The 16,892-nt window shown below is 44.7% G+C and overlaps 1 protein-coding gene and 1 non-coding gene across 3 annotated transcripts in view; both read left to right on the forward strand.

Moving 5' to 3' along the window:
* BMP6 (bone morphogenetic protein 6) overlaps nucleotides 1–16,892 on the forward strand; it is a 148,231-nt gene that overhangs the window by 116,812 nt on the left and 14,527 nt on the right. For both annotated transcript variants that reach the window (XM_040249283.1, XM_040249284.1), the window contains exon 2: nucleotides 4,561–4,753. In XM_040249283.1, coding sequence (XP_040105217.1) covers nucleotides 4,561–4,753 — 193 coding nt within the window. The remainder of the gene's footprint in view (nucleotides 1–4,560; nucleotides 4,754–16,892) is intronic.
* Nucleotides 14,072–14,144, forward strand: TRNAS-GGA. Its single transcript has one exon. It is a non-coding gene; the product is annotated as a tRNA-Ser (tRNA).

Genomic DNA, 16,892 nt, shown 5'->3' on the forward strand with positions numbered 1-16,892 from the left:
TCCAGTTTTTAAGTTGGGTGCTGGTTTCCTTGGTGCTTTGTTATTACGCGTTACCTCTGTAAACCCTCATATATAGACATACTTTTGCATGTTATACATTTTACATTTATACTTTAACATTTATAATCTTAACCCAGTAACATTTATTCTTTCTTGCTGTGGCCCCTATCTGTTGGCCAGAGGTCCGGTGCTGCTCTGAAATTTCAACTAGTATTCGTCTGAGGCAAGGCGAGAGAACAGAGTGAGTTCTATAAAGCTAAATTGATTCAACTCCAAGGATTGTGTATATCCTTGAATTATGTCCTTCCTCCTCGATTTGGTGTTAAAAGGACCTTTAAAATAAAATCAGAGCGTTAAAAGGGTGCAGTTTGTTGTCTTATTTGCTCTATTGTCCTTACAAAAGGTAAACAGAAACAGTACATGCCCTGTGTAAGGTCATTACTGTTAAAAAAAAAAAAAAAAAAAGTGTTTTCAGGGGTCCTTGACAAATTCTAGGAATTGTTGCCTCAGAGAACTCGGCTCTGTATTCAGTAGCCAAACTCCAAGGCTGATGATATTCAAGACTGGGATTTCACTCACCTTCCTTTCCAGAGAATGTATTATACTCTCCCATTTAAAAAGCTTGTTTAGAGGAACATTAATCAGCCCTGTGTGAAGACTCACGAGTAAGTCTACCTACACTCAGGGGACCTACACCCAGCTCAGGGGACCTACAGTCTCAAATCCCACCAGCTGATGACGCTTACAATGAACATTTACCGAGCACTTCTCTACCATTGACTGTTTTGTACGGACTCTTTCAATCTTCAGGAATGTTATTTTTCCCATTTAACTGATAACTGAGACTTTGGCTAATATCTTGCTCAGAATCACTGGAGTAAGATAACGGGGGAGCTGGAATTCAAAACCCCTGGGGAGCTCCCCGCTGTGGTCCACACTCCTGGTTACTGCTTCACTGGATTCCACTCATGGCACCATCTTTGAGAAGCCAGAGGCAGTGGATCCCCCGCTCAGCCCTCTCATCCAGATGTTTAAGGAGCCCAGTTCACATACTTGAAGGGGGAAAGGCTAAGCTCATTGGAACCCTTGCGTGTGTGCTAAGCTGCTTCAGTCGTGTCGGACTCTGTGACTCCATGGACAGTAGCCCACCAGGCTCCTCTGTCCATGGGATTCTCCAGGCAAGAATACTGGACTGTTTTACTATGGTGGTCTTCAAACGCACTTGTAGGCAGTGATTTAATTGTACTTACTTCCTGCATCTATATGAGACATTAGCAAATGCACTGTGTAAATTCAGTTGTGGGCAGAAGATTTGGGGAGAGAGGAGGCGTTCCAAGCATCCTTCAGTTACCGGTAGCTGAGGTCTCATAGGAAGATTGAGGAAGATGCTATAGTGTTGACCGAAGGGGCATAAAACGTTCAGGTGGGAGAGCTTAACGCGAGCTGGGCAGCAATCAGAGACGCCTGGGGGACTGAGGAGACCGTGCATGGCCTCCAAGAAGGATAAAAGAACAGCAGGAGGAAGTTGAGTCCTTCAGGGTCACGTTGAGGAGAACGGGGGAAATGAGCATTATAAGGCCATGAGTTCTAATTCACACGGTAATAAAATGGAGGGCTTTGAACTACGCTTCTATTTTCTCCTTTTTAGACTCTCTCTCTCTCTCTTCACATCTGTCTGCGAGCGGCTGCCAGGACCCTTCCTTAGTCACACACATCGCCTCCCAGGATTTCGACATCCCTTCTCCTCAAGAACTGCACGCAGCTTCTCCCCTTCCTGGCAAGGTCAGACGCGCCTTCTCTCTCCTTCCCTCCCTCTCGCATCCTCTCCGGCTCTCCCTTCTCTTCTTGTGTCGTTTGCCTCGTACCTGTAACAAATCACCCAGGACATAGTGGCTCGGAACAAGGGACTGTGATCCTCTCTCAGTCTCGTGCCGGGACGAGGACGAGCGGGGCGGCTCCCCCTGGAGGGCGTTCGTGCAATTGCAGCCGGGCGGTCTCCGGTGGGGGTGGGGTGAGCCCGAGTCCGCCCCGCGGCGGACAGCCAAGATGGCGTCTTCATGCTACGGCCGGTGCAGCCCCTCAGGTGGCTGGGGACTGACTGGACTCTTTCCTCCCGCCTCCCTTCTCCTTCCATGTCCTTATACACCACACAGCCTCTCTACATGGTTACCTTGGACTTCCTTGTAGCGTAGGGGGTTCAGAGTAGTGGGACTTCTTACCCGGTAGCCATCTTGCCTCAGACATGCATCCCAAGACACCTAATCAGAAGGAAAGTCAAACCTTACAAGGTAGTCTCAGAAGTCACTCCGCACCACTGTTGCTGCCTCTTGTTGGTCCAGAGAAGGTCACAGAGCCAGCCCAGGGGAGAGCAACCACCCAAGGTTGAATGCAGGAAGGTATGGTGTACTGGGGGTGCCATACCTCTCCCAAGGACTAACGTTTCTCATGTATTGAAATGTCTGTCCCTGTCGCTCTTCCTGACTGAAATACGTTGTCACTGCTTTGTACCTTGCTTTGCATTCATAGTTTTTTTCTGTTGTTTATATTAATGACTTCTTTGAGGAATTCTTACACATTCTCTCAAAAGAATCTTAAGAATATGCTTTCATTTCTTGATACTAAAATTTCAGCACCCAAGAAGCCCTATAGAATAGCTCTGTGATTGTTTTTTAGAAAGTCTCTTTGGGAAATCAGATTCGGTTCACCTTTTAACCACTGATGATAACACAGCAAACTGAAAAGGCAGATCAGTTTTAGAGAAAAGTGATCCACCATCAGGTGTGGGTGTCCTTGGATGAACTCCCCAACAATGATGCTTTTCATGCTTGGCCACTAATTTAAAAACCTGTTCTCTTGTTGAGGCTAAATGGTGACTTGCTTTCTGTATGGACCTTCTTTTTTTTGTTTGTTTTTCATACTTATATTCAAACTCTTTTACACAAGTGAAAGTTTACCCCTTTTTTTTTTAAAACAACTCTCTCTCCTCTTACCCTTCCAAAGGGATAAGTTGAAACTAAAAGATTTGTTGCACAGTCACATGGCAGTTTCAGAAATTCTTGAAAATCTCATACCGATGGATGGCTTAACTTTCCCTAGCTTCTGCTTCTGCAATGCCATTGAGGTCTCAAGCTCACATAAAGAGTTATTGGCTTTTTCTTCTTCTTTTTTTTAAGATGCTAAATCTGCAAAGCTTTTCTCTGGTGATTATGGAGAACAGCACACGTGGGAGAAAGTGGGCCACTGGAGGTGGCAAAGAACTTTTTTTTCCTACCCACAAGCCCTGAAGAAACTCTGCCAACAAGGATTAATTTGCTCATGAGATCTTACTGTGGTTGCCATTAAGAAAGAAAAAAACCCAGCAGGAACAGCAGGGCAGAAGCATTTCTGAGCTCGGGGGAGAAGAGTTGGGTTTTGTGGTGGGAAGTGGGGTGCTGGTTTTTCTCTCCTACAGCGATGAGGCTGACAGCATTTCTCTCCCTTGGACTCTGTGTGGACATCTGAAGGCCAGCTCCGAAGGAAGATAATGAGTAGCTTGTAGTTTTCTGTAGTTTGGCTTTATTAAAAGCAGGGGAAAGATTTCATTTTTAAAAAGCCTTCAGGCAGTTCCCCGGTGACCTCATGGTTAGGATTTGGCTCTGTCACTGCAGGGGCTCAGCTCCATCCCTGGTCAGGGTATTGAGATCCAGCGAGCCACGTGGAATAGCCAGAATATGGGGAAGAAAAAACTCGTCGATTTGATCCTTTCCCGGTTTTTAAGAAAGCCTTGGACAACAGCACGTCAGCCCATTGGTGGTGTGTTTCCACATTTCTGTCCTCATACTTGGGTTCAATAGACAAGTTAGGCAGACTCCGGCAGCTTCAAACCCAGAGGGTCCCTCCTCGCAGAGTTATTCAGCCCCCAGTTTCCTCCAGGAGAAGGAAGCAGTGGACTTCAGTTAGAACAGTGTTTTCTACGAAGCTTCACACTAAGCCCCTCAACAAAAATTTCCACCGGCCATCTGGCAAAATATGGCAGACCCTGAAAGCTTCAGACCCAGGCGGAATGCACCCCCCGACCACCAGGACCCCCACCAAAGGTCAGCTCAGGGCTGCCCTGGGTCTTGTCAGCTGCTTGGTGGGGAGAGAAGGAAGCAACCCAAGGGGCCAGGGCAACAGGAAGAAGAGGGGCTGGGAGGGGTGGGTCGGGGGTAGACGGCAGAGGCAAGTCCCAGTCACTGATTCCTGAAGTCCTGCAATTTCTGGGAAGCCCCCATTCTCCCACCTGTGCAGATCCCTGAAGCGAAGCGTTTAAATAACTTGCTTTCATGCGACCTGATTAAGCTATTTAAAGTCTTTAAATAGAATCTAAGCATTGTATTTAATCCTTGAGTAAAATGAAGGATTTTCGTCTGAGCCTGGCTGCCTAGCCCACGGTTCCTTCCACCACCCCTGACCCCCTCTCAGAAGCCATGGGTAACTGGTAATCCTCTTATGAATGAAAATGGGGGACTTGCTCGAGGTGAGCCTGTGGCACTCAGCCAAGTAACAACAGCTGTCACTCTCTCTTGTTTAATCCTATAGTGGAGTACGACAAGGAGTTCTCCCCTCGCCAGCGACACCACAAAGAGTTCAAGTTCAACCTATCCCAGATTCCTGAGGGTGAGGCGGTGACGGCTGCAGAGTTCCGAATCTACAAGGACTGTGTTGTGGGCAGTTTTAAAAACCAAACTTTTCTTATCAGCATATACCAAGTCTTACAGGAGCATCAGCACAGGTATGGAGGCTCAAGGAACCCCAAAGGGTCGGGCTGGGCCCTGTTTCTCACCCCATCACCCTGTAACCCCAAGTGTGTCTGGGAAAGGTGGCTTGGAGTTCAAGGGCAGCCCACGGGCGTGACGAGGGATGTGTTCCCAGTGCTAGTTTAGCGGGCGAGAAGATAGTTTTGCTCTTACGGTGAAGGTTTCCCAATAGTTTTCTTTTCTGAAGCTAGCCAGTGAATAGTAATTACTAAGCATCCTTTGTGATCAGAAACAGAACCGACTGGGAACTGGTTCCCACTATTGCTTAGGCTCTCTTCTGAATGGAAGGTGAGGGCGGCTGACAGGTTCACACTTGAAAATTATATGAGGATGCTTACAAGTGCTACTGAGTCAAGTGAATAGAAGGCTGTGTGTGCTAGTGATAGAATATATACATATGTATTGGTTGGTCAAAAAGGTCATTAAGATAATTGCATGAATGAACTTTTGGTCAAAAACCTGAATAAACATTTTGGTCAACCCAATATAATGTCTTTGAGTGTGTGTGTGTATATGAATGAATGTGTCTCAAATGTGTTTTTTTTTAATCATGTAGATGCGACGGAATAGTAGACTTTTTTTTTTTTCCATGTCTGTATTATTCTTGTTTCCTGAAATGAGGCTGCACATTTTACAAAAGAACTGTGTTCTTGGGGCTGCCTAGCAAGTAAAAGAATCCTTCCATGGGGTGATTTTTTTAGAACATTGGAGGGGCTAAGGGATGAAGTAGTACAGCATTTTATTTCAGTCCTATAGAGACAGAGAACAAGCCCATGACCTTGAAATTTTGCTTAGTCCTTAGGGCTCAGCTGAGTGGTTGGGTCAGATGGAGAGCTTGGGGCAGAGGTCAGCACTGCCCGAGGTTCTCGTTGGGTAGCAACTCAGCACGTGATAGGATTTTCTGGCAATAATATGGTAAATCTGAAGATAAAAGTAAGAGGATGCAGAGGGAAGGGAACTCCCCACCCCTTCGTTTATGGACTCTCTTAGCTTGGGTTTTGTAATCCAACTCCAGATTCTTGCTTTTGGTCCTGGAAGTCTGTTGACTTCCCAAGAAAGTCCAAAAGTCTCGGCCAAGAAGGTCCAAAGGAATGAGTTTTGTTTCTCCTGGACTTACGGATCTGTGTGTGGGTCTGTCTCAATACACACACTAAAATAATATCAAATGTGAACTTTGCCCCACACAAGAACTGTTTTGAGAGCACTGCTGACATTTAACCCTGATGCATATTCAGCTCCGTTATGAGGAAAGTGGAGAAGGAAGGACGTGCCAGGCTTTGGGGACACACGCTGGTGTGGGACATAGACACTGACTGTTGTCGGTGAATCTCAGCTACATAATAATAAATAATAAGTAAAATAGAGCCGCTGTGAGATCTTTATTACAGACCAAAATTTTAGAGTGGAAGGGAAGTTTTCTGATGTCTGATTATCACTCCTAAATTAAAATATATAGATCAATTTAACTGTTAAGGGCCTCTGTTGAGAAGTAAACTCTTCATTGCTAGCTTTTCATCTTTCAATATTTCAGACAAATTCAGTATTCAGTGACTCTTTGGAATTGCTTTGTTTTGTTGTTCAGTTTGTTTTGTTGTGTCCAACTCTTTGCAACTCCATGAAGTGCAGTACACCAGGCTTTCCTGTCCTTCGCTATCTCCCTGAGTTTGCTCAAACTCATGTCTTTTGAGTCAGTGATGCCATCCATCCGTCTCATCCTCTGTCATCCCCTTCTCCTCTTGCCCTCAATCTTTCCCAGCATCAGGGTGTTTTCCAGTGAGTGAGCTCTTCTCATCAGGTGGCCAAAGTATTGGAGCTTCAGCTTGGGCATCAGCCCTTCCAATGAATATTCAGGACTGATTTCTTTCAGGATTGACTGGTTTGATCTTGCTGTCCACAGGGCTCTTAAGAGTCTTCTCCAACACCACAATTTGACAGCATTAGTTCTTCGGTGCTCAGCCTTCTTTATGGTCCAACTCTCACGTCTGTTCGTGACTAATTTAACCATTGACTTTCAGTTTGCCTAATTATCAGTCTCATTGCCTTTCCGTGTTGGAAATAATCCGCTGGTGCCTTTTTGGCTCAGACTTCTGTTTGGAAAGCACAGTTTCCTCTGTTCTGCAGGATAAGCTTCATGGTGAAAACACTAGATTGGAGCTTTTGTGACTATGAATTTTTTTTTCAAAATTATTATTATTTTACCAAAGAGAGAGAGTACACACTAGCAGACTATTTGTGAGGTTTACATTGAGCTTCAGCCAGAAGTGAACAGCTGCCTTGAGCTTCAGATGCTGGTGTCAGGCTTCCTCCGGGCCAGCAGTGAGCTTGGAAAACAGACTCCCCAGTGGTCCCAACCTTTGATGACTCCCTGTCAAAGCAGAGCTGTAATCGCTCTGCCTTCTAGGACGGGAGTATTTGGCGATGGATATGTTTAACTTTTGTACGTAGGAAAGGGGAAATCCTGGGAGAATTGAGAGAATTTCGAGCTTTTGAAGAGTTCCTGCTTGGCCAGGAGGAGATTGTCTTTTCTTATCAGTGGCCTGGAGCCCAGGATACCTGTGGTCTCCTTGTGTTCTTCCAGAGGCCTTCAGATTGAACCACGGGACCCCTTCTGGGGAAGGTCCCATCTCCCCATCTGTATCGTCTTGGGGTGTCTTGGTTAAAAAGGACTCTCCCGGCTCATGAAGAAACATAGCTGTTTAATCTGTGTTTCAGTGAAATTTGTAGCATCTGATGGATCAACTTAAGACATATGTGTGTTGCAAAAGAGTTGGCCTCCTTGAAAAAGAAAAAAAAAAAGGCAGGTTTTTCATTGCTGAGTCATACCCTCAGCTGGGGCTGAAGGAGTTCTGTGTCAGACCTCCTGCTATAAAGGGCAGCTAGGGAGTCTGACCCAGGGAGGGTCAGGAAAGATGCTTGGAAAGGAGGCCCTTGCTGTGAACTCTGCAGAAACCTCATGCCTCTGGTAAAAAGTCACTGGACCAGGTAAGTTAAAAAAACAATGATGACTAGATGGTGTTTGTTGAAGCAGCTGATACATTATTCAAAACCTGAGAATAAGCCTAGAGATGAAATCTAAGTCCTGAAAAGAACTGGAGCAACTCGTGAAGTGGAGGGGGGGTTGGCAACCCAGAAGCACACATGTGCTCTTTGTAGTTTGTTTATTTTTAACTTTTTATTCTGTATTGAGGTATAGCTGAGCAATAATGTGATAGTTTCAGGTGGATGGTGCAGGGACTCGGCCATACATATCCATGTATCCATTCTCCCCCAAACTCCCCTCCCATCCAGGCTGCCACATTGTATGGAGCAGAGTTCCCTGTGCTCTGTAGTAGGTCCTTATTGGGTACCCATTTTATTTTTTAAAATAACTTAGGTATTATTTTTGGTTGTGCTGGGTCTTCGTTGCTAGGCGAGGGCTTTCTCTAGTTGTGGTGAGTGAGAGTTACTCTTCATTGCAGTGCACAGGCTTCTCATTGGGGTGGCTTTTCTTGTTGGGTCACCAGCTCTAGGGCCCTCGGGCTCAGTAGTTGTGGCCCAGGGCTTAGTTGCTCTCCAGCATCTGGAATCTTCCTGGACTAGGGATCGAACTTGTGTCCCCTGAATTGGCAGATGGATTCTTATCCATGGTGCCACCAGGGAAGTTGCTTTGTTAGTTATCCATTTTAAATACAGCAGTGTGTACGTGTCTTTCCCAGACTCCCTAACTCTCCCTTGCCCCCATTTTTAACTCTGTAGTTTGGAGTGGGGTTGGTAGTTTAAGATGAGTTTGCTGTTAAAATCTGATGTTAGGAATTGTTATATGTTTATGATGACCCTGGTGGAAACTGGCAGTTTTATCATGCTCAGAGTTTGGGAAAGACCTTCTCAAATCCCTTCCTTAGAGTTTAGCCATGACTGCATCAGACAGCTGGGCAGGCAGTTTACGCTATAGAAGGATGAAATATGGTGTATACACATTGTGTCAAGTCCAAATTAGGCCTAAAGTGTGGTCTGCTCTGCTTACTCAAAGTCACCCCCATGCCGTGGGGACAGTCCCAAGGTGAGGTGCCAGAAAGAGGGAAACGGTCCCCTTATGGCACATCTTGCGTCTTCAACTCCTCAGCTTGGATAAGAACATAAGGATGCTCCTGTTTGGGTAGCACAGGAGACAGCTTTGTTGGGGGTAAAAATGTGTCTGTTAGAATTCAGGCCTTTGGTGCTTTGGCTTTTGAGGACTCCCAATGGGAAAAACCTCTGCAGACCTTCATGGATCTATTGGTCAACCATGGATCTGTTAGCAGCTTTTCCAAAGGAAAGGTGTGGAGGAGACAAAAGACTAAATCACTTGGAAGTAGTTGTACTTAGTCACAGTATGGTGTCTTTGTCCATTTACTTTGCATTTTCTCCTGCATCTCATCCATGCTGAGCTGTCTTCATATTTGGAAGCTGCTCTGATTAACTGTCAACATTCTATTATCAGGTGTGGCAGCATAATGGTAGCATGTCGCTCATTTCATATGTACTCACGTACCTTTATATTAATAGTGCAATTTGGGAGCCTTTAGGAATATCATTCTCATCTATATTTCTTATTTGGTTAAAGATATACTTTACCTCTTAATTCACTTTTGTATATCTGGAAGTCAAGCAGCATCTCTTGGAAGCCAGACAGAAATGTTTTCAGTGTCTGAAAGATGGTTCTGTTTGGTCCATGGATCAGTCCCACATGCCTCTGCTAGCTGTGAAATTCTGTACTCTGTATTTATATGTTGCTTGGCAGTGATAGTCTGTCTTCTGTGTGTGTGATAACTTTTTTGTGTTTTACCATGGTGCAGTCTTTTGGAAGACATTTAAGCGAGAATTAATTACCAGATTTAAAAGTCAGTTTCTCCTGATATAAGCAATAGCACAACTTACTCCTGTGTTTGCAAACGGAGGGAGTGGGAGGCAAACAAACAGAGGTAAAGTGGGAGTTTTTTTGTGTATATATAGTTTTTTCAGTTTGGATCATATGCTTCATCCTAACGTTACCATCGTTTTTAGGACTGGAAGATGTGCAACTTTGAATCAAGGAAACAGGGCAATACTGTGGTGGAGTTGGAAACATTTCCAACTTAGGCCGCCCAGAGGCCATGCTGATGGAGTCCCCAGGAACAAGGCCAGACTGAATTATTGTTTATGTGACTAAGTTCATCAGTTCTGACCTGTTTTTAAGATAGAATATAATTGTCCCGGGAGAGAAAATAACTGTTGAAAGGCAAAAGCAGTTTTCCAGAATTTTAAACTTGACACACTACTCTGAACCATTCATAGAGATCGGGACCAGAGGAATCAGTCAGGAGGGGCTTGGAGAAGAGTCCAGGTTGGGACGGGTCTGAGTCATGATTAGATGCTGAGAGCCCGTGAGATATGGAAGTATTTAGACCAGCAGAATGAGCTCTACTCTCTAGTACTGGGTATTTGAGATCACAGGTGAACTATAGACGTAGATTAGAGAGTTTAGATATAAGAATAAAAAAACCTAGTTGACCCAGGGCCACTTACTGAAAATACCGTCCTTTTTGCATTCACATCTGTGGCATCTTTGTCATAAATCATGTGACCATATAAGTGTGGGTCTGTGTCTGAGATCTTTGTTCTGTTCTGTTGGTTGATTTTTCTCTTCTTGTACCAATATTATGCTCTTAAGTCTTTTAGTTTTATGGGAAGTTTTGATGTCTGGCATGTAAGTTCTCCAAATTTGTTCAAGCTTTTCTTGGCTGTTGATGGTCCTTTGTAGTCCCATGTATACTGTAAAAGCAGCGTTTCAATTTCTACAAAAGAAACTCTGTTCTGAAATTCTGCATCTACTTGCAATTTCGTCAGATTTAGAGCTCTATTTGGGATGAATTGACTCTCACTAATTGTGAGTGGTCCAGTCCAAGAATGTTTATTTAGGTTTGCTTTTAACTTCTTTTGTAACCTTTAACAGTTTGAGGGGTCTTGAATATCTTTATTAGAATTATTCCAAGTATTGAAGTTTCCATCCTATTGTGAGTGGTATTGTTATCTTTTAAAAATTTCAGTGTCTGATTATTTTTTGCTATACCCATAGAAATACAATTGATTTTTAGATATTGATCTTATATCCAGCAACCTTGCAAATTTACATAGTCTAATAATGTTTCTCTGCAGAATTTTAGAATTTCCATGAATATAATCATGTCATCTATAAACATTTTTATTTTTTCATCATAATTCTTATATTTTTGCTTCTCTTATTGTGCTTGCTGGAGATCCAGTGTAATATTGAATTCCATACAGATTTCTGGTCGGTTTCTAATCTGAGATTGGAAATCTATCAGATTTCTGATCTAAGGGAGGAAGCATTTAATACTATACCATTAAGGACAATGTTTGTTATAAATGTTTTTGTAGATACTCTGAACAGAATTCTCCTCTATTCTTAGTTTGCTATGAGTTTTATAAAATTAGAAATTATGTGGATTTTTTCCTGAATTTTGGGGGATGATTGTAGTTAGTCCTCCATATGTCCATGGATTCTACATCTGTGGAGTCAACCAACCACACATCAAAATATTTTTTAAAAATTTCAGGAAGTTCCAAAAAATTTGAATTTGCTATGTGCTTGCAGCTATTTACACAGCACTTACATTGTATTAGGCACTATAAGTAATCTAGAGATTTAAAATATACAGGAGGACATGCATGGGTTATGTGTAGATATACTACATGATTTTACGTAAGGGACTTGAGCATACACGGATTTTGGTGTCTAGCTACTTTTGGTATCCAGGATTGGGTCCTGGAACCAGTTCCCCAAGGATACTGAGGGATGTCTATAACCAATGTCACATTCCTGGAACAAACCGAACTTGGGATTTATCCTTTTAATATAACACTAGATTCTAAGATCATGTCTGAAAATTCTATTATTTGAATCACCTGTGGGTCTGTTTTCATGATCTGTTTGCTCCCTTGATTTTTCCTCATTTGGTCTTATTTTCTAGCATGCTTAATCATTTTTTGAAATTATATTCTGGACTTCATTTATGACAAACAGTTCTAGATACTGGTGTCTACTTCACTTTCTTCCGGAAGGCAGGCAGGTCACCTTGTTCTGTTCTAACTGAAGCCAGGTTTCTGGATATGTTAAGGCATCTCTTTCTTGTTTTCCCTTTCTCCTGCAGTTTAGCTCTTCAGGGGTCTCAGCTGAAGGTCTAGGTTGTTTACCAGAAGTTCTCTTCCATGGTGGGCTCTGAACTCTTAATTTTTAACTCCCCAGCATTGAGAGACTGCCAAAAACTCTGCTGTGCTTTTGTTTAGCCTCTAAGCAGTTTCTTTCTGCTTGTTTTCTCAGCTTCTTCCTCCATGCAAACACAGCCTAACATTTGGCAAATGTCTCAGATGGAAATATTGGAGTTCATGGCAGTCAGGCCTTGAAGAGCTAAGGTCCTGAAGGAAGGGACCCCTAACTTCTATGAGATCACATTGATGCTCCCTTCTGTGCAGTCCTCTGGGACCTTAGCCCTCTAAGTCATAAATTCCTGAAGCTCCAGTTTGCATTGCCAGCCAATGATACCGCTCCAGGCTCTGGGCTGCTACCGCACTCTGTTCGACATCTTTGCGGTATGCAGAGGCCCCGAGGTGAAAAAGCAATGGCAAATACAGGGCTCAGCCTTGATGCATTTCTCTTCTGTCTGACCTCTTGCCCCATCGAGTGTTTACCTTTCTTGGTTGCTCTAAGGTGGCTTCAAACAGGTTTGTGATTTTAGCTGTTCTTAGTAAGAGTGTTCATTTGATGCACCGTAGCCCAAAGCACCCATCTCTGAAGTGTCATATTTTTATTGGGAAATCTTTATAATGAATCCCCACAGACGTTGATGTTGGGAACCAAACAGTATGATTTTGGAAACCAGACCTGAACCCAGTCGTTGGGCCAGCATCCAGGAGATTCATGTTCTTAGGAAAGCATTTCTCGCAGACTGATGCTCATAGAGTGATTGCTGTGTGAATTCCGTCGGATGCTCAGTGCTGCCTCCCGAAACGAAGTAACATGAACTCTTATCTCCACTGACCTGAAAGTGAGATATCTGGGACTGTTCTTTTATGAAGAGAAGGGCAAATCTGAGAAAGGCGGGATGGGAGGCAGAGGAAAATCAAAGCCTTCTTATCGCTGTGCCCAGCCACGCCAGTTTCTCTTTCTGAATCTGGCTGCCACAGGTTCCCACCCCAGGGACTACTGAAATCTTCCTGCTGGCTTGATAATCCCTGGCACACTCAGCCTGGGCCCCAGTGAGCGCTGAGCTTCGTAGTGAGTGAGTGTTCCTTTGCTCCTGAGAAAGGGATAACGTGCCCGACCTACACCTGCAGTTGTGTAACCAGTTAGTTTCATCTTCTTAGTCAAGAGCATCTTTCTTAGACTTAGAAAGAACCCCCTGAAGTCAAAGGAGAAAATAAGATTCAAGAAGCTACCAAGCCTTCTTCCCCCTGCCTATGTTCTGTTCTGTGGAAGAGTAGCTGAGAACGTTAGAGAAGAACTAAAAAAACAAGGACAAATTTTGGAGAGGGGGACGTCAGGGTGAAGGGAACAGGAAGAATTTTTGTTTGGGAATTGTTTACCCACCTGGTAAACGTGGCAGAGAAAAGGAAATAGGTTTGTTTCTGGAAACGATGCTGCCTTCTCTATTATTCATACGCAGATGTTTTAGTTGCCAGCATCTCCCCACCAGGATGTCCAGCTTTGTGGGAGGCAGGCCATGGTTGTAGTCAAGATTTTTATTTTTATTTTTTTTTTGCTGTTTTAAAATCACAAATTAGCAGCACTTTTATTGCCAGAGTTCCCCATGTTGGGCGAGGATGTGGGTGTGGGCATGGGTGATAAGAACTAAAACATAAAATTTGCCTGTGACATGTTTAAAAGGTGGCAGAAATTGAGAGGTTGTTGCTGACTCATGAAAAGATGCCAGGGTTCTTGGCCTCCGGAAGAGAAGAATTCAATCGGGGGGCCAGAGACAATCAAAAGAATGTCTCAAGTTTGAGAAAATTTTACCAGACCCACTCCCATTCTCACAATTTACATTTTAGGATAACAAGATTAGAATTTAACAATAGAAAGATCCTACCAGACCCACTCCCGTAATATACATTCTAAAATATCAGGATTAGTCAGAAGGTTTTCAAGAAGGAGAAACTGTCCTCAAGCAGGACACATTGTTGTTGTATAATCCTTAGTACAGAGTTTAAACTGAGTTGTTTGTTGTATAATCATCACTTCCAGGCTTAAAGATAAAAACGTTTTATGTGACTTGGGCTTCCTGGTGGCTCAGAGGTTAAAGCATCTGCCTGGAATGCAGGAGACCCGGGTTCGATCCCTGCGTCGGGAAGATCCCCTGGAGAAGGAAATGGCAACCCACTCCAGTACTCTTGCCTGGAGAATCCCATGGAGGGAGGAGCCTGGTCACTGGGGCGTGTGTTGTTATTGTTCAGTCGCTAAGTCTTGTCTGACTCTCTGTGGCCCCATGGACTGCAGCACACTAGGCTTCCCTGTCGTCCTCTACCTCCCGGAGTTTGCTCAAGTTCATGTCCATTGAGTTGGTGATGCCATCTGACCATCTTGTCCTCTGCCGCCCTCTTACCCCAGTGTATGGGAACATTATTGCATCTATGTGGTCACCAAGCACAGGTTAGGTAGCCTTGAACTTGAACAAAGTAACCTTCCATCTTCCCCTGCTCCCTTTCTTGGACACACAGAAGCCAGCCTTCTGATAATCCTGCTACTTTGGACTTAATCTCACCCGTGATTCTGATTGTTAGTCTCACTTGATAAATCCCCAAGGGTAAGGCCAGTCCCCAAGACCATCAAGCGTTTACTCATGAAGTCTGCATGACTTGGTACTATTTTAGAGAGAGAGGCAAGGTATTTTGAGAGCTAACAGCTTGGAACTTGAAGCCTAAACAGCAGGCCGAGGTCATTCTCGTTGTACTTTAGAGACAGGCAGAGTGCTCGACCACAGTGGCCCTGAGTGTGGTCCCCAGACCAGCGGCAGCAGCGTCACCTGGGAACCTGACAGGGATGCAAGCTCACAGGCCCTGCCCCTGAAGCTCTTAAGTCTGTGTGTTAACACAGCCTCCAGGGGAGTCTGGTGCCGCCGGCCTTGGGAACCTCTGTGCTGATGGTTCAGGGCCAGGTTGCCTGGATCGACATCCCCGCTGTGCTCGTGCCGGCTGGGTGCCTGTGAGCAAGTCGCGTGACCTGTGTGCGTCTCCTTTCCCCCTCTGTACGCCTGTGATGGTGTGAATACTCTTGGGCAGTTGTGAGGAGCTAACCCATGGAAGAGCTGCCCATGGTGAATAGCGTGCAAGGGCAGAGCTGTGTTACTTTCCTGACGGCAAAGGGATTTGTGTTGGTTTGTCGAAGAAGAAATATCCCTTACTGAGTTTTGGTGCCTCTGATGCTTGAAACTTCTCTCTATGCCATGCTCGTCCTAGAAGTGCAAACTGGGTAAATTCAACTGCCATAAAGTCAGTGGGAGCTTGGCTGATTATATAATACAGTATATGCTATGTTTAGTCACTCAGTCCTGTCTGACTCTTTGCAGCCCCATGGACTGTAGCCCGCCAGGCTCTTCTGTCCATGGGGATTCTCCAGACAAGAATACTGGAGTGGGTTGCCATGCCCTCCTCCAGAGAATCTTCCCAACCCAGGTCTCCCTCATTGCACATGGATTCTTTACTGTCTGAGTCACCAGGGAAGCCTAAAAATACTGGAGTAGGTTGCCATTCCCTTCTCCAGGGGATCTTCTTGACCCAGAAGTTAAACCGGGGTCTCCTGCAATGCAGGCGGATTCTTTACCAGCTGAGTTACCAGGAAAGCCCAATATATACCATATAGTATATAAAATATCTGGAGAAAGAAACTGCAGCCCACTCCAGTACTCTTGCCTGGAGAATCCCATGGACAGCGGAGCCTGGTAGGGGTCCACAGGGTCGCGAAGAGTCGGGCACGACTGAGCGCCTTCCCTTCACTCATGTGGGCTTCCCTGCTGGCTCAGACAATAAGCAGCCCGCCTGCAATGCAGGAGACCCTGGTCCGAGAAGATCCTTGGAAAGGAATGGCAACCCTCTCAAGTATTCTTGCCTGGAGAATTCCACGTAGCCTGGCGGGCTACAGTCCACAGGACTGCAGAGGGTCAGACACAACTGTGTGACTTTCACTAGCATAATATGTAATATATACAATATATGAAAGAAAGTGTCAGTTGCTCAGTCATGTCTGAGTCTTTGTGACCCCATAGACTGTAGCCCACCAGGCTCCTCTGTCCATGGAATTCTCTAGGCAGGAATACTGGAGTGGGTTGCCATTTCCTTCTCCAGAGGATCTTCCTGACGCAGGGATCAAACCCAGGTCTCCCACATTGCAGGCAGATTCTTTATTATCTGGGAATAATAATTACCAGGGCAACCCTGTAATACATAATGTATATAATTTGAGTAACAAGGGTGAATGAACATATTATATATGTAATATATAATGCATACATTATTATATAATGTATACAGTAATGTTCATTCACTCTTGTTACTCATATCTCTGTGTAGCAGTTACTCTGATTTGTAGTGCTCTGTTTTCAAATATTCTGTTTCTTTTCTATCTTTTTAGTTGGTAAAAGTTTAGATGTGATTCTGTATATACATTACCTTGATGCCCCTGGAGTGATTTACAAGGGAACCTCTGCTGTTCATGTCACAAAACCGGGTGTGTCTTGTTTGAGGTGACCCTTTCACAGAGTCCGTAGACTGAGAAGGTCATGTGTCATTGAAGAAAGGTAAACAGCTGTGGACAGACCAGGCCCATTTTGGTGACTTGCCATAAATAGTGTCTCTTACACACCTGAGTCACGAGCAGCGTTGACCCAGCGGGGTTCCTCCTCAGAGGATCATTCTTGTGAAAGGCCCTCTCCCTCCCTGGATGTGTGTCAGTGATGGCTGTATCTAGATGGAGGGCGTTGTGCTCGGAGGGGAAGAAGGGAGAAGCCAGGGAGGCTGCTGGCATCCCAGCTGTGGGTGTGAGGCATCTTGACCTTCCTCCTCCTGCCCTGACATGCCGAGTCACTCCTGACTGCTCTCCTCTGC

The sequence above is a fragment of the Oryx dammah genome, unplaced genomic scaffold, assembly GCF_014754425.2.
Source record: "Oryx dammah isolate SB20612 unplaced genomic scaffold, SCBI_Odam_1.1 HiC_scaffold_11, whole genome shotgun sequence".
Classification (NCBI taxonomy): domain Eukaryota; kingdom Metazoa; phylum Chordata; class Mammalia; order Artiodactyla; family Bovidae; genus Oryx; species Oryx dammah.